Raw genomic sequence first — 24,608 nt, forward strand, 5'->3', positions numbered from 1 at the left:
CAGCGTTTCTGCGCTCCGCATCAGCAATGCAGTGCGACAACTCGTTCCAGGGGAGAGAAGCATCGCCTCACCGTGGAAACACGACGGTGCACCTCTGAAAGAGAACTGTTGTGCATCGTTGCAGCGGCGAAAGAAACGGTTTGCAATCGTACGCAACATGCGCGCTTCCAAGTGCGCACACGTGTGAGTCGTTTCGCCCTTTGGGGGTGTGTTTAGAGCTTCTTCTATGAGCAAATGCACGGCAGGAAAAGCACAACGTTGACGGCGGCAGTCCTCCACACAGGCCGCCAGGAGACCGTATCATCAGGACTGCTCAAGGCACGACCTGGCAAAGACAAAAGTGCCGCTCGCCTTGTCCATCAGCCATTCGGCATTTCACGCGAGAGCGGCTCACATGTGCCGGCTACGTTGTGGCCGCTGGCACACATCACTTCTTCACTCAATCGCTGGTAGCAGTGGTGGCGCCGTCGTTTTGATCCTCCACCAGTTCCTCCTCGCGCGGCCGCTTCGCCATGTTGACGGAGGCCGAAGCGCTTGCTTTCGGCGAAAGCTTCGTGAGAGTAATCGGCTTCGTCTTAGCGATCCAAGTCTCCACCTTCGCCTCGCCCGAACTAGGTGGCGACGGCTTTGGGTGTCCCGCCTCTTCGACAGTCTCCGACGGTGTCACAGGCGCCGGCGCAGTCCCATCGCCGACGTCGCTTGCCTTGGCAGAAGCGTCATCAGCGGTCTCAGCAACACGTTCAACAGTGGCCTCCGGGACGTCATCGATATCGGTCCCATCATCCGCATCCTCGTTGTCGTCCCTTTTTCTGCCCTCCCCGTCGTCTGTCACAACACCTGTGCCTCCGTCTCCCGGTGACTTCGGCTTCCTCGAGGAGGAAACGCGTGCAAAGAGTCGCTCATCAGTCGGAGACCATGGCTCACCCCGCAGAACGAGCGAACGGTGACGGCGCTCGTAAAAGCGCCTGATGGTACGCTCGATCTCGGCCCTGGCAACCCCGACGCAGAGCTGCTGCTGCTTGAAGGCAGCGAGTATCATCTGTGTCGAGACTTTGCTGTTTGATGCGATAATGGTGTGCAGCGCCTTGAGCTCCGTGTCGGTCATCTCGCGTCGGTTCTTCAGCGCGGCCTCCATCAAGGCACGCTGCCGCTTTGCCTCCATCTCCTCTGCGCTCAGGCCCTCGTCTTCACTTGCGGGGATGCCAGCACTCCCGCTTGTGAACGCGTTCAGCTCCTCCTCCACGAGCTTAGAGAAGTACGCGGCGTTCAGAGGGACAAAGCGCTCCAGCTCGTCAAAGCCTCGAAGTGGGTGTTCATCGGTAGGAATGCCGACAAACGGTCCACTGTAGGATGGCACAAGCTTGCTCTTGTTGCGCAGTCGATGCAGGCGACGCTGTCGCGCCTCCATAATCTTGCGCTGGGTGTCGCAGTCGGAGTCGGAGTCGTCGATGAACTCTAAGTCGCTGCTGTCGAGAGAGTCCAACGCGGTGTCCTTGTCCGAGTCGCTCGAAGAGGAGGCGGCGATATCCTCATCGCCCTCCATAACGTCCCAGTCATCGCCCGAGTCGTACTCGTAATCGATGTTCGACAAGCGAGGAATGCCGCGCCGCAGCGGAAACCGGCCCATCTGCAGCAGCTCCGCCTCGTTCAAGTTACCCTCCTGCAGATGGTTGTAGGTGCCGAAGTAGGGCGGGCGAGACTGGCACGGATCGTACCCGATGGCGAAGAAACCAACAAACACAACCTCGTTGTCAAAAGACGCGTATGGGTCGGAAACGGCTGCGTGGAAAGCGCAGCCGCACTGACGCAGGAGGTCGCGCACTGGCACCTCCTGCGCGTTGGAAGCCTCAATCATGGCGTTGAAGTCGCGCACACACACGTTCGCCTTCGAAGGCGTGCCTTCATCGCAGTACATGGGCGGGTGCAGCAGAGAGGACTCTTCGTCCACATTGTGACTCTTGCTCTTCCCTGGGTCTCGCCGCGCGCCGCCGTTCATCGCGTGAGAGGAGAGGTTCACCACCGAGGTCTCCTCCTCACTGCGCGAAATTTTGTCCTCCGGCCTCCTCCAAAATTGCAGCGCAGCAGGAGCAACGCGCTTGTCTTGGACAAAGGGAGAGAATAGTCTGTTTTTGTTGCTCTCCGCTTTGACAGTGCTGCTCAGGAAGCCGAAAAGAGTGAGGTTGTTCGGGGCCTCCTTCGTCATTTTAAGAGCCGCCTTCTCTGCCTCGCGCGCTTTGTTTCTCGCCTCCCTCTCCGCCTTTCGTGCGTCACGCTCCGTGTCCTTCAAGATGCGACGACTCTCCTTTTCCTCGTCGCAGATGACTTTACGTGCGTCAAGCTCTGACTTAATTAAGGCCGCGTCCTCTTCCTTCATCCTCCGACGCGCCTCCTTCTCCGCCTCCCGCTTAGCCCTACGGTCATCGCGAGCCTTCTTCTTCTCCTCGGGTGAAAGTAAGTGCCCAATGGAGGCAAGTGGCATGTCGTTCTCCTCCTCCGCCGTACCGCTCGCCCCCTCTGCCCATGACTCGGTAAGGAGCTCGGTGCTTTGTCCTCCATTTTCCGCCAGCTGCTGCAGTTCAAGCTCTGGAGAGCTGCGGCAAGCCTCTGAACTGCTGCTTGCAGGCACGTGGCTATTGCTCGGCTGCTGTGGTGCCGCGTTGCTTTTGAGGCTTTGCAGCAGAGCCAGCGCCTCGTCGATACGGCTTGGGTCTATGTTTTTCAGCAATTCGGCGATTGTGTCCATTCGTGCGACTACTCTTCTATGAAGAGTCCAATAGAGCCGAACGCAACACAAGTAGACCGGAAAAGGGCAGAGATAAAAAGAGAAAACGATGCCCAGGGAGAGTGTCCAGAAGATAAGCATTGGGAGTCGATGGGTAGAGCACACAGTGAGATTATCGTGGTAGATTGCAGCGTCGTCGCGACACGTTCTCATCGAAGGGTTGCAATCCACCACGATCACGATTCAGCTGACTCCACCAAAGAATCAAAGCGAATTCTTCCTCCGCACCGAGCGCGCTTTCTAAACGTGTTTCCAGATTTCAGGAGTACGTGGAATGAGAGGAGAAGGCAGTAACACCCTTGATAATCGAGACTCGAGATAACTATTGTGCATGAATGAAGCAGTTCAAAAAAGCGTCTTCCCTTACCACATCATCGTTTACATCCTTGACAAGAAAGTAGAAGTCCTGCAGCTCTCTTTCCGTCAGAGCTTTCGTGGCGACCTCCTCGGTTTGCGCTCTTACCAAAAGCTCCTCCAGCTGCTCCACGGCAACGCACCGGATATTTCTCCCGTCCGCACCCATAACCATCTGCTTCCCAGTCACTTCCCAGATTTTGTCAAAACAGGAGCGAATGTCACCTTCTGTAGAGCTGTATACCACCGAAGAGACACGATCTGGGAATCTGGGATGAGGGCAGGTGAGCACTTGAGGGTCGTATGTCAATACGTGGGTGTGGAGCAGCTCCACCAAGAGAGTGCGCAGCTTTTCACGGTCGGCAAATGAGCCGGGCCGCTGCACCTGCTGCATCAGGTTGGCCGCGCTGTTTTCCTGTGATACGTGTTGAGAATTCTGCGCAATCATTGCCTTTATTTGATCAATCTGGTCATCAGTCAAGCAAAGGCCCAGAGACCAAAAAATACGTGGTACTTTGATAAACGAAATCGGCCTTTCGCGGTGGGCATCCAGCTGCGACGACGAGGCGGCAACGGTATTGGCCATGATCGCGCTATCAGCTGCCTTTCCATAGGTATCAAGGACTTTCTTGCGCACCACCTTGGGGATGTATAGTGTTTCATCCAGCTGCTGGCGATACGCAGCATCCGGGTCGGGGACGATCTTTGCGGGCTTCTTATCACCCTTCTTCTTCCCCCTCCCCTTCTGGGAAGGCTTGGCCAAAGACGCCATGTTGTGCTGTAAGAAGTGAAGAGCTCATAGATCCACGCGAAGTATCAAAAGTGTGAGATATAGTGAAGACCAATGAGAAAACGTCATGAAATCGGCTACGCTTCAAAAGTGCCTTCAAGTGCTTGGCCTGTCAAAGCGAGAGACCAGAGAAGAACACCGCTCAGTACCCGTCACAACAATCATCAACCTTCAGCAGTCACCGTAAGGCATCTTACATTTTTGTCACCATGGAACAGCTCACGTGACCTGTAGCAATAAAATTACTGAAAGGGAGAAAACAATAACGATCGAAGAGAAGCCCTATCCATGGGCCCTGTCCGATGTGAAGAGTTTCCGTAGCATGTTCTCACCCTTTTTCACTGCCATTTCGACGTACGTACCAGCCTTTTCTGGTTTCACAATAGCTACTGAGTCCCGCAACAAAGCGGTGGTACCGTATGTGCTCTGGAGCTTGTTTGCCAGGTAGCAAAGCTCGCCGTCCTCGAGAAATGCCATGAGATACGGTGCTGCCTCGGCAAAAATGTTGAAGTCCGGCAACAGCTTGCGACCCAGCCCCTCGCCCACAATCACTGAGAGAACGAGTGAGGCAAAGTTGCCGTCCAAAGGAATGTGGTTCTCGCGGACCGCGTCCATTACCTTTCCTAGGATACTGCCAATCTGGACCTTACTGAGGCGGAAGCCTGCCGTTCCAGGAGCGACCATGTCAAATACCTCCTTGATCTCTTTCTTGAACCTCTCCCGGTTGGCTGCGTCCTGTGCGTTTCTCATGGAGTTTGGCAAACGATCGATCATTAGATCCGCCCCGAGCTCACCATCACCGCACGCGACGGCGGCAAAGAGCGAGATGAAGTTGTTGCGCTCGTCTTTGGAAAGAGTCGTGACAAGGCCAGTGTCGAGAACCACAACCTCGAATCGCAGCTTTCGCTTGCCGTCGGGGTAGTACTGCCGAGGCCCATCCGTCTTATTCGTGCGCAGAAGAATGTTACCGGGATGCAAATCTGAGTGAACAAAGTTGTCCTCAAAGAGCATCTTCAAAAACATGTGACAGCCCAACTCTGCCACATCTTTATGCTCTTCACTGTACGCCACATCTTGCAGCGGTTCACCCACTTCGAATGTTTCAAAGAGCACGTCTTCCGTAGACAGAGACAGCAGCGGCGTGGGGAAAATAACACCTTTGAAACTGCGGAAGTTGTACCGGAACTGCATCAAATTATCGCCTTCGACTAGTAGATCGAGTTGAGACTGGACCAGCGACGAGAACTCCCTGATACTCGAATCCAAATTGAAGTACCGCAGCCCTGGAATAATTCTGTTGCCGACCCAAACAAAGAGACGCATAGCTGCCAGGTCAGCCGACACCTGCTCGCGTATGTGGGGATGAGTGACCTTGAGAGCGAGCTCTGTTCCAGCTGGAATGCCATCAATGCTCTCGCGGAGCTTCGCTCGGTGTATTTGTGCAATGCTACCGCTCTTGATCGGGACCTTTTCGATCTCGGAGATGTAGCGAAGCGCGTTGTGCCCTTTGCAAGGCCCGTCGGTGAACTCGCTGCGGAGAAGTCTCTCAGTGTGTGACCACTTGTGCGGCTCGGTACTGTCATACAGCTTTTCCAGCGTCTTACACATTTTATCGGGGAAAAAGTCAGGGCGCGTTGCCATCCACTGACCAAGTTTAATGTAGCTCGGTCCCATTGACGAGAGGAATGTGAGAATCTTTTCATAAAATATGCGTTCAGGGCACAGCCGTACGCTGTATGTGAGAAATCCGTACCACAGAACGGGAACACTACCTACAAAAAGCAGTGCGATTCGGTACGCGACGTAGAAGAAAAATACCACTTTTGGCATAGATCGCACCTCCGGCAGCAAAACATCGCCCATCGATGTCCCCGCAACGTAAGGCTTTGTTCTCCGCACTGGCATAAGCACCCTCCTACGCTGGTCTTCGCGCAGACACTCAGGAAGAAAAAACTTCTTGTAGCAAATGTACAAACCAAGGCTGCCGCACCCGGTGGCCACTGCACCAAATATCCGCACCTGACGGCGACTAAGGGCCGTTGCCCTTCGTTGCAGCTCGGCGGCAGACATCAGAAAAATGCACCTCTAATATGAAGGACTTTGTAGGAGGCCGGGAAGAGAAAGAATGTGGAGAGAACACATAGTGGAGCACAGGTTCATTTAGTTCCCTTCAAAGGCTGGTTTTGACCGATTCAGATGATTCTTTTTTCTGGTGGAGTTCTGACAGTGCTGAAAGTGGCTAGTATCGGTTTGATAGGGCCTTTGATTAACGTGTATGTTCTACTTCGCGCTGCCTCCTCGATGAGTCAAGGTGTAACAGAAAGGCGTCCAAAATGTGTCACTGACAGAAAAAAGCATGCGTCGAAAAAGTTGCTTGGTGCAAAGCAGAGCGAGAAGTTACGAACACACTGGGAACCCGCCATTTTTCTGTTCCTGAGACACTTGCAACATGGAGTCGCTGGCACACCAGTGTCATTCTTGTGTTTGCTGTGCGGAGCGAAAGACTATGCCACTGACTCATGGACCATAAAACAATGTGTTTGAGAGCGCTTCCCGGGGCGTTTCCTCGCCACCTTCCCCCCCCCCCCCGCTCGGCGCCGCCCTTTGCCATCCGAGCTCTCTTCGCGATAACCATTCGTCTCTTCTTTTGACTGTTTATGCGCCCCTGCATGCTTGCCCGCATAATCCCTCTTTCTCTCACCAACATTCTTCACAGAGCTCATCAGGCACTCGCCTCGTGACGTCCATATCCATTAAATATCCCACGGAGACAGAAAATATCACGCTTCCTCTTTCACCAGAGGCCATCAGAAGAAAAAAATAAACCGTCCAAATGCACAGGTTCTCCAGCTACACCCTTCACTGCCTTTTTTTCCTGGGTGCTCTCTGTTAGCTGCGCACTACAAGCCCAAAGGAAAACAGCCCGCCATGGCTTGAACAACAGCCGCGAAGACCCCACCACCACCACCAGCCCCAACCACAAAGCACGACCCCCCGTCGAGTAAGCAAAAACCGGAAAAAACGCGTCAGCATACAAGGCACCTGGAGCAGCAGAAATTCCCAGTCCCGAAGCCTAAGTGGATCATGACCAAAGCAGAAACGCAGCACCCAGCCCCTCGAAGAGCCGCTGTGCGCCGGCGGCCAAAACCACACGCTGCGCAATTTTCTCTACCCTGAACCCCTACCCCTATGTAATAGCCTTTTGCGCTTCCAGAAAATATCGGCAAAGGGAATCGAAAGGTGATTGGTTTCTTTTCCTCCCCAGTTCCCTCTTTTCGTTCCGGGACAGACTTTGACGGGGTAACTCCACATGGGTTCCGGCGACTTTCATTTCTGAAACTTGACATTTGATTGACGTTTTGAAAGCGGCATTGAAAACCAGCTCAAAATCCCATCCCGAACTTCCTGTTGGCTAGAGAAAAAAGCGTATAAGCGCAATGGAAAGCTCACGTGTGCATGCTGCCTTTCCATCTTAGTGCTCTATTTCGACCTTTGGTGCTTTGATCAGGTATTTCTGCCTTTAAATTGAAATTTCAAGATGGCTCAAACACAGCGCTTCTGAGCGCAGAAAGCCTGATAACTTGCGCCGTCGGTTTACCCAGCGGCTGCGGGAAGTCAAACAAAACAACAAACAGCAGATGCAGTTTCATAGCGCAAACCCATCGCAGCGCACAAAGCAGAGCAGGGATCACCGGATCCCCCTCCAGGTGTGAAAAACCCGTACCCTGCAGAGCCCGCTTGGCGCGAAACCCTGGTATGCAAAGGCAAAAACCCCTTTTTCCCAGCCCCATCGTTACAAAAAAAAACATTTCAGCATGCAGAATACTAAAAGCCCTATGGCTGTTCATAAGGCTGAAGCCACTTGTTTTTCCCCGTGCCGTTGCAAACACCGCCGCTGTTCCGCACCAATTTGCGCGCCCTTTTACCTCAACACGTCGCCAAGACACCGAATATTTGACACATACAACGCGCACAAACGGAACTGATCTACTTTGGAGGGAATTACTCTAAGACCAGATAGTCTAGAGAAAATAATGTGCCTCATAATCGGGTCATGTCGTCGACGCGCCAAAACGACCTTTTTGCGCCACCCCCAAAATACGTGATGGGCGGTCGTTCCCCAGCGGGCCAGCCAGGCCCTCGCCCCTTGGTGCTTCCGCCACTACCCAGGCTTCCCCCCCCCCTGTGCTGGTGGGTGGGTGGGGGGGCGCCACGCAAACGCCCAACGAGCCCAGCCAGGCCGCCGGCCGGCCACGGAAACGCCCCCCCCCCAGACACCCTGCGCGAGCCCCGCGCGCCGTACGCGTCCCTTGGTTTCCGAAAGTCATGGTGTTCCAGAATGCGCCTTGAGGGATTTCCACGCCAAAGCTTGCAAGGCGCCATGGCGCCTCCCGGCATCCCTTCGGCAGCTTTTTTCATCAGTTGACCTGCGTGCATCTAGGGGCTGCCGAACATTGTGCAAAAACGCGCATTCGGGCCGACTGGAAGGGTCCTTTCACACCCTGCCAGCTCATCGCCCGTCGCTTTTTTGTCCCAAAACACCAAAACCATGCTGGTTTTGCCCCGTGGTGCGCGCTAAGCCGATGGCCGGCGGCATCCTTTGGCCTTTTTTGGAGGTGGTGGGTGGCGCCTCGCCCTTTTTCCGGCCAACCTTTCCCCGACAGGAAAGGGCCAGCCAGGGGAAGCGGCCCGCGGACATCCATCTGCCCGCGACGCCTTTCCCCACCGCAGCCGGGCGCAACGTTTTGGGGGGCAGTGGTGGGTGCCCGGCTGGGGGGGGGGGGGGGCGGCGCGGCTTTTGGGCCGGGCGTAAAAAATCGGGGCAGGGGGGGTTGCTGGGCCGACTGGCGCGGCCTTCGGGATCCCAGAAACCCCAAAACGAACAGCTTCGTGCAAGGCCCCTCGTGGCAAAGAGGAGAGGGGGCGGGGGCACCGCGCAACCGCGGCGGCGGTGCGAAAGACATCGTCCGCGCCGCCTTTTGTCGCCTGGCGGTGCCCCCGGTCTCCGGGTTTGGGGGGCGGGGCGGTTTTCGCGCGGGGCTGGCCCGGCGAAGGGGGCTTGTGGCGCCACCCCGCGCAAGCACGGGGCCGGGGACTGGCGCCGAAAGGAAACCGACGCCCGCAACACCACCAAACACGCGCGCCCCCCCCCCCCCCGTCGTTTCCGGCGGGGTAATCCTTGCAGCGGGCCGGCGGCCCGCGCCGATCCCCCGCGCCAGGCGCGGCCGCGGCACGCAAGGGGACCGGACCCCGCCCCACAGCAATTTTATGGCGCCGCCGCCACGGCGAATCTTTTTGGACCCGGTGATCTGTTTATATCGTGCTGTTTCATTACCGTGGGTTTGGGGTTCGTGCAAAGCCCTGGGTCCGCTGTGTTTGGCCGTTTTTTCACCGCCGTGGGGTGCGCTGGCGTGCCGGCGTGCCGGGGCCCGTGCGCCGTTGCTTTCCCCCATGGGGGACACGGCGGCCGCGAATCCACTTTCACACCAAGGCCCAACGCGCTTCAGACCTTTTTTGCAAAAAAAAATGTTCAGGCAACGCTTGTTTGCGGCGGCGAGGCGTTTCGCCGCGCGAAAAAGGTCGCCGCCGTGCTCCGCCGGCGCGCCCCCGACACCAGGGCGCCCCGCCTCTTGAAAATATCCCCGCGCGGCGCGCTAAAGAAGTTATCACCAGCCCCCAAAGAGGGTTATTGTTTTCCCGCCAAGCAAAAGCGAAGGCGGCCGGCTTGGTCCTCGTTGGGGGTCTTGTGGTGGGGCGCTTTGCCTTCGGCTTTTTTGCGGATCAGCGCCGCCCCTTTTTTGCGATCATAGCCTGCGCTCCCCGCCACGACGTCCCGGAAAAGCACCCCATTTCAAAGTTGGAACCGGGCGTCTTGCTTCCCTCTCCTCGCTTTTCGCCCCGCCGGGTTCTTCGGGACTTGGGGGTGGGGGTGGGGCAAATCGGTCAGTTTTTCGCTTTGCGCCGTGCCAAGCATAGATGTTTAGCAAAGAATCGTTTTTTCACGGGGGCGGTGGGGCTGTCCATGCGTCTTGGAAATGAGTGTGGCTGGTGGCGTGCTGGGGTTTATTTCCCTCATGGCTTCGCTTCCTGCCTCTGTATATTTATCCGCCATTTTCTTGTGTGCCGGCTGCTTCACTCATTGCCCCCGTCTTTATTCTTGCATTTTTTGGCTTTTCCGTTGGGGCGCCTTCTTTCTGTCTGGTGCTGTCTTCCGTCGTTCTGTTTTCTCTGTGTTTCCGCGATCCTCTCTCAACAACTGGGTGTCACAGCCATCTTTTGCGTGTGGCAAGCGCGGTGTGCTTTTATTCTGCGTTGTCTCCTCTCCTTGTCGGCGTCGCTTTATTCCCTGGGCGCATTGTCTTCGGCGAAGGGGGGCGGCACACGCGCACCGCGCTTTTTGTAAAATGCCGGCTTCGTTAGCCTCTTGTGATCCCGATTTTGTCAAACTTGACAAAAACATTATGTTTCTCGCTTTGGCCCGTTTTGTCTCTGTCGGGTGGCGCCCCCTTGTCTGGATGCTTTCCCTTTGCTGCTTGTGCGCCTGTCTGTCATTTTTTCAGCGGGTGTTTTGTGTCGGCACGTCTCTCTGTGTGTGTTTTCCCTCTGCGTTCCGGGGGCGGCTGCTTCCGCCATGCTCACCGGCAGTCTTTTTGCTTTCATACCTTGTGCTTTGCGCCGGGTTCGCTCTTATCGGCTTCGGTGTTTTCCATTCGTTCGTTGTCTTTCCTTTGCGCCTTCTGCGGGGGGCGCCGGGCGCCTTTTCGTTTTCTTTCCATGGGGCGGGGGTCGCTGTTTGGTCTTCGTGCCGTGTGCGCTTATCTTTTGCTCACCTGTACCCCTTCTCATCGCTATGTTTGCACTTTCTCTTGCTCGTTTTTTAGGTATCTCCAACATTGCTGCGTGGTCTACGAGGCCGGTTCTCTGTCTTTTGTGTTCTCTTCGGTGCTTGGCGCTTTCGCGTGTGCGTTGTGTTGGTGTTTTGTTGCCTTGTCGTCTCGCTGCTCCTTGTGTGTGTTCGGGTTGGGGGCTTTTTGCTGCCTGGGTGCGTGCTTTTCGGTGCGCTGCCTCTTCATTGGGGTGCGGTTGCTTTCCCCAATGCCAAGCTGATATGCACGCGTGCGTTGAAAACGCGCTGGGGCGGCGGGGTGCGTCTGTGGGCGTTTTGTCCGCACCAATACCGGGTGGCAAGACATGAAAACGCTCAGTGCCGCGCGCCGTTGGACCCGGTTCCTGGCCAAGCGAGGCGCAGGCTGCGCGTGTGGCGGCTGTGGTCGTGTGCCTTTCGGCTTGGGTCGCAGCGGGCGTCGGCATTTCCCCCTTTGGCGCAACCCGCTCAGCCCCCACCCCCTTTTAGCCTAAGCCTTGTCTGTTCCGAAGCGGCGGTCTAAACGGGCCTGTGTTGGCGGATTTTCGTCTCGACTCGCAGGGTGGTGGTGGCAAGTTTTCTGCTGCGTTTGCTGGCCTGCGGCTGGTTTCGCGTTGGGGATGTTGCGTGGCCCGTTTTCCTGCTGCCAAGGTGGCGCCGAATCAAAAGCCGCGCCGCTTTTCTGGCATGGTCTTTTCAGCTTGTCGCGGTTTTGGGCGCGTGGGGCTGTTTTTGCCGGGTCGGTTAGGCTGTTGCTTCGTGGTTCCCCCCTTTCTGTGTCTCGTGTGGGTTGGCGCCGGCTTGGCGGTGGTGTCGTTGCTTCGGTTTCTGTTTGCGGGTGGTGGGTGGGGGGCGGTGTCTGGTCGTGGTTCGGGCGCCGGCCAGGGCCGCGTGCGTTGGGGCGGGCCTTCGCGGGCGGCCCCACGGGGCGGGCACGGTGGCCGGGGTCGTCGCGGGCCGAGGAGCGGCCGCTTTTGCCACCGCCACCGAGGCCGACGGGGGGAGGGGGGGGGGCTGCCGCCGATGCCGACCGCCTTGGTGAGGGGGGCGGTGCGCTCGTCGCCCAAGAGCTCTTCAGCGACCGCCGTGGCCCTCGCCACGCCGCCGTGTCAAGCAAGAGGCGCTGCGAGACGCTGTGCGCCCGGATCATTCTTCAGACTCGCCGTGCCATGGGGTCGGGGACGAAGGTGTCGACCAGCTGCTCCCTGTGGCCCTCATCATGCAGACTCACGCCGAGCTTGCTGATCTTGCCGGGAACAGCCTCGCCGCCGCCACGTCTTTCATAGCCGCTTCTACTCAAATGGCGGGGTGTCGGCGACGTGGTGCGAGGATTACAGGTCATGGTCGTGGGAGGGGCGAGAGGGGGAAGGGGGTCAGATTTCAAAGCGGAGGCTTGAGCGCGAGAGCGGAAGGTTCATTGCGTGTCCGAGAAAGAGGATCGTGCAGCGATGGCGCCGAGAAATTATGTTTTTGTTTTTTTTTTCCTCGTCCGCTTGTAATGTGCACGCGTCCGCCCCGCCATGCGTGAGCCAAGTTCCATTGCACCTTGTTCTTCAACACTGGGGCTGGCTTGTGTGTCGAGGTGCTTTCCGTTCGATACGCACACAAGTGATGGCGTTGTGGTGCTCCAGTGAACAGCAACGAGGGCAACCCCAACCTCAGCGTCGCTCTGCCTGGTCGATCAGCCCCACAGCCGCCGCGACAAGCTCCTCCATGCGGTTCTGGAACTCGTGCACGACGGCCTCGTCAAGCTTCCCGCCCGCCGCAGAGGCCTGCAGGGCCGCGTAGGCCTGCTGCAGCTGAGGCACGCTGTCGGCCGCCCGCAGCTGGGCCACCTGCCGGTACCGCTGGAAGAGCGCGGACGGCCGTGCGTCGCACTTGTGCGCCTTGCAGAGGTCAGGCAAGCGCGTCACGTCCATGCCTGGAAAAAACTGAAGCCCTGTGATACGCTGCAGTTGCTCGATCGGCACCTGGTACGCGGTGAGGGGCAGCTCCTCTACGATTGGTCCGTTGGGCATCATGAACGCCGCCACTGAGTGTGACTGGCCGCCGTTCTCCTCGGCCAGAAACACCTTGAACAGATGGCTCGGCACAGCGACGAGGGTGCCACGCGCGGGGTGACCGGTGAGCTCGTACGTCATCATCAGCTTCACTGGAGCTGCGCTCTTCCACGGCGCCGCGCTCGCGTCTGCTGAGGACAGCGGCACATGGACCTCCGTGCCGTCCGGACGGTGCTCCACACGCATGAGTCGGGGGACGAACGCGGGGCCGGTTACGACGTACAGCTTGCCACTGCCACCCGCGCCTTCCGCCGTGGTGGTGTTCCCTGCTGGTGGGCTGTGGCCGCGTTGCCGGCCGCGACCAGGCTGCTGCTGCTGCGGCCCGACGCTTACCTCCTTGCTCAGCTTGCGCGTCAGGCCCTCCAGCCGCAGCCAATCCACTGCGTTCAGCGTCATGTCCTGCGGCACGATGTTCGCGTTCATGTTGAAGGTCGCATCCATCTCCGCCTGCGAGGCCTTGTGCAACTGCGCGGCGGCGAGGTGGCCGCGACTCATGCCGCGTGACGTGTAGCTGCTGGGTCCGACGCGGAAGGCTGCGGGGACGGTGTCGTCGGCGTAGAAGTTGCTGCGGTTGCGCGAGACGTCGCCACCACCGCGGCTGCCGTCGCTCCCCTCGTCTTCTTCATCCTGCGCGGCGTCGTCGTCTCTGCTTGCGGCGGCGGCTGCCGGCGAGGAGGGTCGGCGCCCGGGGTGCAGCTTGCGGTAGTCAACCACCTCCATCACCCAGTTTGGGATGCGGCGCTCGTAGTTGAGGCTGGCGAGGTAGCCGCCGTAGCAGCGCACCTCGGCAGTGGACGGCAGCCCGTGCGCCGCTGCCTCGTTGCACTGCTGCAAGAAGTCGGCGGTGAGCGTGGAGGCCTGGGCGGGTGGCGTGCGAGGCGGCAGCACGACAGGAAACGCCAGCGCGGCATCACCTCTTACAGATCCCTGGCTGCTGCTGTCGCTGCCTGCGCTCCCGATCGACGGTTTAGCGGTGGCAGTCGTGACGAGAGAGCGGCCAGGCTGCACCACAAGCTGTGTGCGCTTGCTTGCCTGCGTGCTGTAGGTCCAGTAGGCGGTGACGCTGAAGAGACCAACAGAGGCTGCGCCGAGCAGCCGGGCGATCATCGCGCTGGAACTCATGCGTTCCTGATGAATCGTTTCGCGCAACGGACAGGGAGCGACACTGCGAGGGACTCTTTTACAGATCCGGCTTGCTTGACGATAAGGGTGCTGTGGACACGGTGTGCGTGCGGTCACCGCCGCACCCTGCTGGAACGTGCAAGAGAGAAGCAAGCGCCGAGGGCGAAAACCAGAAAGACGAAGAAGAGTAACTTCGTAATAACATCAGACAGAGAGAAACAACGGTGGCGGACGTGCGCACACTGCTCTGTGTGTGTGTGTGTGTGTGCGTGTGCCCGCTGCGACGTCTTTCCGCCAGTTATGTCTACGGCGACGCCTGCGGACAGACGACGGATCACTGATACAGCCACTGACATCGACGCACCGCCATTTCGAAGAGTCAGGGAGATGGCGTAGGTATTCTGGAAGGGGCTGCGACATACACATGTACCTACACACAGAGCCTCCTGATGGTCAAGACGCACGCACACACACAACGTGGCAAAACAAGGGAGCAGAGGTACAGTGCCGCTCTTCATCCGTCTTTGGCTCGGTTCTTGCACCGTCGTGCCTCGACGCCCCGTCTAGGGTCAAGCATGTTTTTGTTTCGTTGTTTCTTTAAGCTCTCCAGTGCGCAAAAGCACGCGATCACCACACCCCCACAACTACGCACAGCGTCGATGATGGTGTTGCTGATGACCATGATGGTGGGAACAACCCAGCTCACATAAAAGGGCACCGATGAGACGAGAACACCGCCACCACGAAGAAGAGCGGCGGGGCAGCGTCAACCCCCCGCCCCGCCCCGCCACCACTAACACAGCCGAAAAGAAGACGAGTTGCAAGCTGACGAGATACATGCACACAAACAGAGCGAGGGAAGGAGGGGACTTCTGATTGCCCTGCTTGTTTCTCTTCGTGCCACATTTTCCCCCTGAAAAAGCACTACACACACACACACACACACACACACACATACACACACACACACACACACACATACACACACACACACATACACACACACACACATACACACACACACACACACACACGTACAGGAAAGCAACAACAACACAGGATAGCAATGATGGGTTTGGCGGGATGTGGGGTGGGGGTGGGGGTGTGTGAAGGGAAGACACCGAACAACGGAGGAGGAGATATAGCAAAGCAAGCAAAGCACGAAAACACTGAAAGCAACGATGCACGTACTTGAGGGAGAGGGATGCGTGTGTGCATGCGCTTGCGTCTGTGTCTACGCAGATGCAGGCGTCGACCGACGTAGAAAGGCCTCGTGCCTCCACACTGTGATGTTCACACACACACACACGCACCCCCCTCCCCCCAACAAACACACACATATATATATATACACACATACACGCACACTTCTTGTGCCATACATGTTACTGGTTCATCACACGCCTCGCCCTCTCCATCAAAGCAGCATATACTCTTTTTCTAACAGCAGTAGCTTCGCGTGCTGCACACAACCACGCCTACGAGGGCGACGAGCAAGATGCATACACAGAAGTTGAGAGCGAGAGAGAGAGAGAGCGAGAGACCAAAAGGATGGGCGACTGTCAAAACGCCCCCGCGCGCGTGCAGATGAAGTCGCTCTCAATGACAAAGATACTCTAAGAAACCATCGCAGAAAGACACACAGAGCGAAGAACAAAACGAGACACATCAAGCAGGAGCTGAACGTATCCGCCACACACGCACACAAAGTTGTATTTTCATCGGTGAATGGGATCGTGCACATCGCGAGCTCCTTCTACGGAGCCCCCCCCCTCTCCTCTCCACGGAGGAGGGGGGGGGGCGAGGGAGCGAGGCTTCTTCGTCTTTTTGTTGTTGCTTACCCGTTCAGTGGGTTACGGCTTCCCTCCTCACTGCTCACATCTAGCGTGCTGGCAAACTTCGGTTCCACGGTCAAAGCCGGCGCCACGACGGTGGCGAGGCGCCGCCGCTTCGAGGTCGCGATGACTATAGCCACCACCAGAATCGCCGCCACGACGGCAGACACGACGGCGATGCTAACGATGCACCCGGTGCCGCACTTGCGCGTGCGCGCTACCGTCGCCTGTTGCAAGTACTCCGTGACGTTCGTCCAGTCGGTGCCATCGAGGCAGCGCGAGATGCTGAAGTTGTAGTGCAGGCTTTCCGGGATGAAGACGGCGATGTTGTAGTTGCTGTAAGGCATCCCCGGCATCACTAGCTCGGTGAGGTTGCTGATGCCGACGCGCGGAACGCAGCCGGGGACCATGTCATCGTGCGAGTCACTTGAGCTGCTGTCCGAGCCGGTGTAGGAGGGGTTGTTCTCCGCGCACTTCGCCAGTTGTTCCTGAATCGCCGTGTAGATGATCCACCGCACCAGCTGCTGCTGCGCTGCAGTGAGGATGTAGAAGGGAAACGCGTTGCCGGCGAAAATACAATCATACACGAAGTCCGGCGTGTAGGCGTTGCGCACGGCCGCAAGCATCGTTGTGTTGAAGTGAACGTTCGCGAGCGCCGCAGGGGTCGTCGTGTTCTCGAAGAAGCCGGACTCATTCAGGATCTCGCCGAAGGGGTACGGCATCAGCAGCTTCAGCAGCGTCAAGTTCGGATGCGCGTTTACTGTGAAGTTCTGTGCTTTCGACGTGTAGATGTACGGGTACTGCAGGGCGGCGCGGGCATCAGCGGCCACGGCGCGCTCGATCATCAGCATCTTGGTAAGGTTGCACATGGGCAGCACATTCGGATCACCAAAGAGGATCTGGTTCGTGCGGTTGTAGTACGCCTGCAACCCGTGCAGCGAGCCCATGAACGGCGTGCTGACGACTGCCGCGCTCGACACCGATGAAAAGAAGCGATTCGACACATCCACGGAAAAGGTGGTGTCCCACGTGCTGTCGTCCACTTCCGGAGTGGAGTGGTTGATCGCCACGTACGGGAAAGGAATGTTCGAGTTGCCCACGAGCTCGTAGTTCATGCCATCCAGTATCAGTGGTATGATCGAGGAGTTGTCCAGGAAGTACACCGGGAACGGGGTGCGGGTGATAGTGTCGCTGATGGTGGTGTTGCTCACTATGATGGCGCGAACAACACTCGCACCGCCGGTTGTCATGTACACCGTGTCAGTATTCAAGGGGTAGATGCGGGCGATGCCGCAGAAAGTCGGGCTCGTGTCGGAGTCGACATTGCTCAGCGCTGGGTTGCACGACTTGGTCTCCTTACCAGAGACGAGGGTGTACGAGATCGTCGCGCCAGAGGTGGTGACGGAGTACACTGCGCTCGTCGAGGCTGCCATCAAAACTGGGGTTTCTCTGTTCACGGTGTCCCTGCTGCTTGTGAACTTGGTGTCGACGAATGTGACACCCGCCGACTTTGCAATGAAGACACCGGAGAGGTTAAACCAGTACAGATCCGAGGTCGGCGCGATGAAGATGCCACTCGACGACACCGCGAAGCCCCTGAAGTCCGAGGAGACCGTGATGAGTTGATGGAACTCGGTACTCCCGGTGAGGGTGATGTGCGTGCAGGCTGACCCTACCACGGTGCCACCGGCGCCTATGCCGCACCAGTAGATCTCGTTCTGATTGCTGAGAAGATAGACGTTGTTGTCGTGCACGGTCACGTCGACGAAACTGATGCCGTACTTCACCTGCGTCAGGTACACAACGCTGTTCGACACCCAGTACAGCATGCCGTCGTTCTGCACGTAGTAGACGGTAGAGGTGACCAAACCGTTGCTAGAGTTGGGCCGCAGCGTCACGCAGCCGAACACGCCGGTCAGCCGGACCTTGTCGATTGGCCCGTTGTTCAAGTTCATCGAGCCCTGGCCGTACCAGAAGCCCAGATAGGTGCTGTAGCGGTTGAGGGTGAAGAAGTACGAGGCACCGCCGATGAGGAGCGTCGTGTCCTCCGCGTCGGTGGTGTCGAAGTTGGCGCAGATCGCGAAGGGGTTTAGAATGCGGCTTGCGCCTGCCTTGCCCTGCAGGTTCTGCCCTACCAATATGGCCCCGGCCACCGTGATGCCCGCATGATCGTACGCACGTGCCGTGGTGGTAGCAACGGCGGCGGCGGCGACAAGTGCAAGCAGCAGCGCTGCTGCTGCTTTCAGCGCAGACACCCGACGAATGCAGCGCCCCATCTTGATCTATCGCTTGTGCGTGCAACGTCTTCAATCGGGTCGGCTCAGAGAAAGAGAGAGAGAGAGATGGACGCGAATAAACGGAAAACCAGAAAAGACGTCTAACCTCTCAACGACACGGGCAGACGCACACGCACATGCACACGCACACAGGCACGCGTAGAAGCTGCTGTGCGTGAGGGTTTGTGTACGAGGGGACGGCACAGAGGCGGAGAGAAGGGCTGTGGGTGTAGGGATGGGAAGACCGTGAAGTCGGCGGATATCGTAGACGGAAGCGAGCAACGAGTCACAGGAACACCCTCGCAGAGAGAGAGAGAGAGAGGGAGAGTGAGACACCGGCACACACAAGAAAACGAAAAGGACGAGGGTGTATAACACGACAATGAAGGGGGGTGGGTGGGTGGGTGGAAGAGGCGGTGGGGCTGGTCAGATGGGACGTTCCCTTTTCTTTTTGGCTTTGTCTCTGCTGCCTTCAGTCGCAAGCACACATACACACCTAAACCCACACAGGCACACACAAGGGGCACGACTGCTGCCTGTGGAGCCTGTGCTGCGCTGATGAGGAATGAGGAGGAGAGGGGAAGAGTCAACGTAGTGCGACGAGGGCGGTAGCACGTACGAAAAAATGTGCAGTTGATGGTACAGTATACTTCGTAGTTCTACGGCGGATGGACCCTCACGTTTACGTTGTTGTACACCCTCGTGTGAGGCTGCAGGTTGTGTCGTGCAGGTGGGTTTCTGATAAGAGGGAGGGACAGATGTGCGTGGGTATGTGTCGTTGGTTGTGTGAAAGTGTGCAAGAGAGGCGAGGGCGATGAGTAGACGGCGCGTATTTTTTCTAGAGAGAGGGAAGGTGGAAAGTGTGTAGGAAGACACGGCAAGAACACGTGCGTGTCCCCGTTGATCTCCCCAGAGCGGTCATCCGGTGCGAAAGACGATATCGCTCTCCTGCTTTGCTCTCTCCCTCATCGCGCGCTGCCACCTCACGACGAGAGCGATGGAGAAGATCATATCAAGTGTGCAGCAAGGACCCCCCGATCCTCAGCGTCACCCTCGCGGGTACACACGCACACACACACACACACACACAGACACAGACACAGACATGCATGCACACATGCACACAGACGAGAGACACAGAGGAAGGGAGACGCAGAAGGGGGGGGGCACACAGCGGATGTGAGCGGGAGAAGGAATGAACACATGCTGAATACACGAGAATCAATGGACAAAGGCCTCCCTCCCTCCCCCCACATAGAAAAAAAAATGCACGTCCACAGACATGAAAAGGAGCGTCGAGGAGGAGAGAGGGACGGGGCACGCGCCACGGGCAGATGAAGCGCACAGCTGAACGCGCACGAATGTATCACAGGAAGAACAATCCGCGTTTCGTCTGCACATGTCGATTCTGAACCTCTTTCCTTACCGCCTCCCCTCCCGGTGCTGCATGAGTGCCACTACATAAAAGTCCATTCAGTGTGTGTATGTGTGTGAGGGAAGCATATGATGGTCCAAAGAGAAGAATGAAGGGAAGGTGTACGGCAACGGCGCAGCCCCGCCGCCGCCACCCTCTGGATAACCGAACACACCGCACTGACAACAGCAGCACGCATGTCATGTTCGCCTCTATTCTTTCAATAAATCAGTGCACCGCACACGCACACAGGCATGCGAATCGTTCAAACATCTCTCCCTCCTTTTCCCTTTTCGCCTGCCTGCGTTCGCGTCTCTACGTGATTCTAACGGAAAACAAAAACGAATGCGAGAGAGAGAGAGAGACAACGTCCTGTCTGCCTTTCTAAAACGTGTCACACATATATATATATATATATATATATGACATGTTCTGAGTGAGCGGTGCGTCCCTGTGCGGTATGGTGATCCGTGTGGGGAGGAAGAAAAGGAGGGCAAGTGGTGGGGGAGAGTCGGGTTTCTCCTTCGCGCCCCCGCCTTTCTTTCTACATTGAAACATGCACACGCACGCACGCACACAGAGTCCAACGAAAACAGCGAAGGGCAGGTGTGATCTCTAGTCAAATGATAGGCACCATTACCACCGCCGTGAAGATGTTCGATGGGCTAACAATCATGAGTAAAAGGAGCACGACGCCAGCTGCTGCTATCACCACTGAGGACGCGATGGCACCCTTGCACACGTCATCGCACGCCGATCCGATGTTGTACGCGGAGCACTTGGGGGCCGTGATCGTCTTACAGCCGGTGGTGCAGTTGTAGAAGCAGAAGGGGGCAAGGTTCCAGCCACTGCTATTCAGCGATTTCAAAAACGCTTGCGTCCCTTTCCACGGGGATTTCGCCAAGCGATCTTGCGTGTACAACGGGTCGTGGCCTCGCGGGCCCCAGAATATCAAAATCAAAATCGTGCCGTCGTTGCTGCGGTCGGTGGTAATGTTGCCGCACCACGCCGAAACGTTCACGTCGCCGCCCACGAGCGTCGCGAAGTCCGTTGGAGGTACCACGAACTCGTTTAGAAAGTCGTCGGTGTTGTACGCCTCCGTAGCGTCGATGCGCATCCAGTTGTAGACCTGGGTCATGAGGCAGCTGTCGTTGGTGGGGAAGGCTGCTGTAGGGAAGGCTGCAATACCTTTGTGGCGACCTGAAAGGATGCCTTCGCTGCTGCTGCCGCTGCTGCTGCTCTCATCCGGATGGATAGGGGTCGCTGAGACAATCAAAAACTGGGTAGTGGTGAGGATGTACCAGCTGTCGGAGGTACGCTGGAAGAAGAGCTGAATCTTACCGCCGATTAACAAAGTGTCAAGGTCGATCACTTTCTGCGGCACCAGCGATGGCGAGGTGGCCGGCGATGCTGTCGCGTCAAGACTGGCGATTGTGCTGCCGTTGGTGGTCACATACAACACCTGGTTACCGTCTTCGCTCCCTTGGAGGATTCGACCAAAGTCGACTGCGAGAGGCGTGCTCACCTTCCACGACTGAGAACCGGGCTGGATGTACGACCAGCAGTACATCTGCAAGGTCGCGTTCATGATGAAGGCGCGACTGAGATGGGGAAGAACGGTGATCGCACCTGGCACGAAGTAGGGGTTGCTGGTGAAGTTCACCTCCCCTACCGGACTGCCCAGGCTCGGAATATAGAGAACACTATGGTAGCCGGTATTGGAGATGAAGACGGAGGTTTTGTCGCTGATGATTGAAACGGCAAGCGAGTTTGGCGTATTCAGGGTATCCGCGTTCAAAATCGTCGTTGTCACGTTCGTCGTGGCGTTGACGAAGCGAAGGGCGTCGTTCAGGGTATCGGCCACGTAGAAGCCGCCGTTACCGTACGCGAGGGAGTTGGCACGACTGTCACCAGTAGGGATGCCGCCAAAGAGGGCCTCTGCGGAAGGGCCGTCCTGGATGCCTTTTTTTCTGAGATTGCCGGCAACGGTGGAAAGATAACCTGCGTTGGAGATCTGGCGAATGGCCGAGCCGCTGCCTCCCATGTCCGAGAACACGACCCCGCCGCCGACCATGGCGCCGCCGTAGCCGACTACACCGTATACGCCCACTCCACTGGGACCATCTACCGAGTCGCCACCGCCCGGGGCGCTGCGGAAGATGACGTGGTAATAGTATGTGCCATCGTAGTAGTCGCTGTCGCTTTGCGCTGCGGCAGGGGCCGTGTGCTGAAGCCAAATACAGAGAGCAACGAGCGCGGTGGCAACGAGTGGGTGGGGGGAAGGCCCCCGTGCCCGCAGCACCGGCGATCGCCTTGTCGTGACAGCTGCGCACTGCGACATCTGCTCGCGTGCGCTGGTGTGCTGCGACGACGGGAGGAGGCGGAGGAGGGAGATGCGGCGGCGGCGGCAGGGGTGGGAGGGAAACAAGGCGCAGGCTCGTTGTGTGCGTGTGTGTGTGTGTGTGCGCGCGCGCCTATGTACTACAGAAATGGAAAGGAGGAACGCACAAAACAAAAGAATGGCGGGGTTGGGTGCCGGAGGACAGACGAATGAGCTCGCTCTTACACAGGCAGGAGGTGGCAGGGGTGGGAAGGGGGAGGGGGAAGTGGGTGCAAGTTGAATCTGCTGTACCAGACAAGATACACAAGCAAGAGCTAAGGAAAACAGATGAGGCAGGTGACAATGAAAAAAATGAGGGAGGGTGACGGTGGGGCGACGGCCGGGTGGGCGAGAAGGGCGGACTGCTGTGGCGTTCTTCCTGTCTAACGTGTGCGACTCCTCCTTTCTGTGTTCTTCGCCAGGCACTCTGTTGGTGCAGCCGCGATGGGTATAGGGTGAGACAGAAAAGAGAAACACCCGCGCACGCACGGAGGAAGGTTTCAAGTGGGGGAGGGGGGAAGAGGGGAGCCAAAGACAATACCCAACACGAAAAACTGGAGGTGAGCAATGCAGACGTGAAACGCGTTTCGAAAAGAAGAGGGAGGGAGGGGGGGGGGCGGCGGCGGGCTAGCGCGTCGTCGCCTTGAGGGAAGTGCCCGTTGTAGCCGTTGGTATTGTTCCTTGTTGCTTCCAAAGGAGTTGCACGGCAGTTAAGCGATGGGGGGGGGCAGCGACAGAGGGGAGGGAGCACACGTGTGCACCACGTTTGCAGGCGAGTGAAGGTGGAAGGGGAAAGGGTGGGGAGCCAAGAGCAATCACGGTGATGTGTGAAAAGCAGGGGGAGGAGGAAGAGGACAGAGAAAAGTCGGTGAGGTTGCAGGGGGCATCCAGCGTAGATGCTAGGCAGCAGCGCAAAGCCACATCGCATGCTCTTCCCTAGAGAGGATGAGGGAGGGGGCACTCAAGCGCGTGCGTGTGTGTGTGTGTGTGTGTGTGTGTGTGTCCATGTCTGCGAGCGAGGAAGACAGGATGGTAAAAGAAAGGGACGAAGGGGCACACACACGCACATGAATGGTTCACATCTTCATACATACACGCGTTCTCCGTTTCTCTCGATTTCTCCCGCACAACACCGTACAACAGGGACACACGACTTCAATAAGGCGTGGTACCCCTTGTCCAATGGGGATCCGTCAGGACAGTGCACCCCCACACCTTGTTGGTGACCAAGGTTTGGCTGATTACCATATATAGTTTCTTCATATGCTGTCCCCTCTCAAGTGATGTGGCACTGCGTCCCCCCGTCGGTACTCGTATGGATGCCGCTGATACGGTCGCAATGCACAGTGACCCTAGTCGAGAGACCGGCGTGGGTGGGCGAGACGATGTTGAGGCACTACGAGGAGTACACAGACCACACCTGTCCACGCGCGCGCACAACGGGCGCTTCTCAGCAGACTACACCTCCGCCATTGTTGTCAGTTGTACGAATAAACAGTATAGCAACCACCGCTTGTCATTGCACCGAGGATGCTTGCAATCGCCCGCGTCACCTCGCGCGCTCACGACTTTGCGACGCGGTTCACCGGCTGTCCGTGCTTGTCCAGGTGAGTGAAAGGGCATGCCGCGCCTCTTTGGCAGCCCTCTGGTGTGCGGTAGAAGTGGCAAACCCCACTGCTGCCCGCGTTCGCGACGTTGCTGTTGCTGCCGCCGTTGCTGCTGTTGTGCGCGTGGTAGACGGTATTATCCACGTGCTGGGCGTTGCGGCGCAGCTGTGCGATGCGATAGTCATTGAGCTTCTCAGCCAGGTTCGGGTCGTCGGGGGACGGCAGCGGTGGAAGCGGAGGGGCACCGGCGGCAGCAGACAGCGACGACGATGGGGCGGCGGACGCCGACCCAGACAGCAACGACGACAGAGTGGCTCCGCTGTTGCTGCCGCTGTTGTTCCCACTCGATGCCCCACCGTGTGTTTTTTTGTGCTCGAAGGAGGTGAGCTGCTGCACATCCACCTCCTCTCGGTTCACGCCATAGTAGCCATCGCACGCCTTGTAGAAGTCCATGAGCGCTTGATGGGCAATGAACGGCGATGGGCGGAGCGTGTGGTCGTGCGGCTGCACTGCCTCATAGAGGGCTTCGGGGGAAAGTGCCGTGTACGGCTTCGGCTCGGCAGCCCGCACGAGACAGAGCATCGCGGGAGTAGCGTTCTCGATGAGGTAGTTCACACGGCCCGATTTTCGGCGACGCGCCGCCGTGGCTGGTGCCTCTACCGTCTCCTTGTAGGCTGTTGTAGACATGTGTACGGCGAAACGACCCGGAGCTGCGTTGTCCAAAGGAGGCTGGGGTGGGAAGCACAGGCGCTCACCAGCACGTTGCGTGTGCGTGTGGGTTGTCCCCTTACACTGAGTCTTGTTCTCCTCTCAGGAGGCGGAGCTGGGTGGTTCAGAAGTTGCCGCGGAGCGGCACACCAAGAGAGAGAGGGGGGGGGGGAGAGAGAGGGAGGCCTCTCCTCACCTCCAAATCAAGGAAAAGAAGCACACACACGAAGGAGCAGAGGCGGAGTCCACTTGTGTGCTTGTCACTCGCGTGGACTGCTGTTCTCGTCAGAAAACAAAATGAGGAGGGAGTGCGAGATGGGAAAAGGGGGGAGAGAGGGTGGCGTATGGGTATACGTATGCATGGATGTGTGTGTGCGCGTGTCGAGGCAAACGACGAGGCCACCCGCTACAAGAG

General features: G+C 57.8%; 7 protein-coding genes across 7 annotated transcripts; all 7 read right to left on the bottom strand.

The window, feature by feature from the left end:
- Positions 1-439: 439 nt before the first annotated feature.
- Positions 440-2,863, bottom strand: LMJF_10_0580 (conserved hypothetical protein; the record flags this gene model as incomplete). Its single annotated transcript, XM_001681339.1, has 1 exon — positions 440-2,863. One exon carries the CDS (start codon positions 2,861-2,863, stop codon positions 440-442), a length of 2,424 nt encoding a protein of 807 aa, XP_001681391.1.
- A 241-nt stretch (positions 2,864-3,104) lies between these two features.
- LMJF_10_0590 (conserved hypothetical protein) lies at positions 3,105-3,908 on the bottom strand (the record flags this gene model as incomplete). The annotated part of the gene is made up of 1 exon (XM_001681340.1): positions 3,105-3,908. One exon carries the CDS (start codon positions 3,906-3,908, stop codon positions 3,105-3,107), a length of 804 nt encoding a protein of 267 aa, XP_001681392.1.
- A 300-nt stretch (positions 3,909-4,208) lies between these two features.
- On the bottom strand, positions 4,209-5,996 carry LMJF_10_0600 (conserved hypothetical protein; the record flags this gene model as incomplete). The annotated part of the gene is made up of 1 exon (XM_001681341.1): positions 4,209-5,996. The coding sequence occupies one exon, from the start codon at positions 5,994-5,996 to the stop codon at positions 4,209-4,211; it is 1,788 nt and encodes a 595-aa protein (XP_001681393.1).
- A 6,453-nt stretch (positions 5,997-12,449) lies between these two features.
- Positions 12,450-13,958, bottom strand: LMJF_10_0610 (putative endonuclease G; the record flags this gene model as incomplete). Its single annotated transcript, XM_001681342.1, has 1 exon — positions 12,450-13,958. One exon carries the CDS (start codon positions 13,956-13,958, stop codon positions 12,450-12,452), a length of 1,509 nt encoding a protein of 502 aa, XP_001681394.1.
- A 1,852-nt stretch (positions 13,959-15,810) lies between these two features.
- On the bottom strand, positions 15,811-18,084 carry LMJF_10_0620 (conserved hypothetical protein; the record flags this gene model as incomplete). The annotated part of the gene is made up of 1 exon (XM_001681343.1): positions 15,811-18,084. The coding sequence occupies one exon, from the start codon at positions 18,082-18,084 to the stop codon at positions 15,811-15,813; it is 2,274 nt and encodes a 757-aa protein (XP_001681395.1).
- Positions 18,085-20,117: 2,033 nt separating this feature from the next.
- On the bottom strand, positions 20,118-21,839 carry LMJF_10_0630 (flagellar glycoprotein-like protein; the record flags this gene model as incomplete). Its single annotated transcript, XM_001681344.1, has 1 exon — positions 20,118-21,839. The coding sequence occupies one exon, from the start codon at positions 21,837-21,839 to the stop codon at positions 20,118-20,120; it is 1,722 nt and encodes a 573-aa protein (XP_001681396.1).
- A 1,601-nt stretch (positions 21,840-23,440) lies between these two features.
- Positions 23,441-24,172, bottom strand: LMJF_10_0640 (conserved hypothetical protein; the record flags this gene model as incomplete). Its single annotated transcript, XM_001681345.1, has 1 exon — positions 23,441-24,172. One exon carries the CDS (start codon positions 24,170-24,172, stop codon positions 23,441-23,443), a length of 732 nt encoding a protein of 243 aa, XP_001681397.1.
- Positions 24,173-24,608: the final 436 nt, after the last annotated feature.

The sequence above is a fragment of the Leishmania major genome, chromosome 10 (genome assembly GCF_000002725.2).
Source record: "Leishmania major strain Friedlin complete genome, chromosome 10".
Taxonomy (NCBI): Eukaryota; Euglenozoa; class Kinetoplastea; order Trypanosomatida; family Trypanosomatidae; genus Leishmania; species Leishmania major.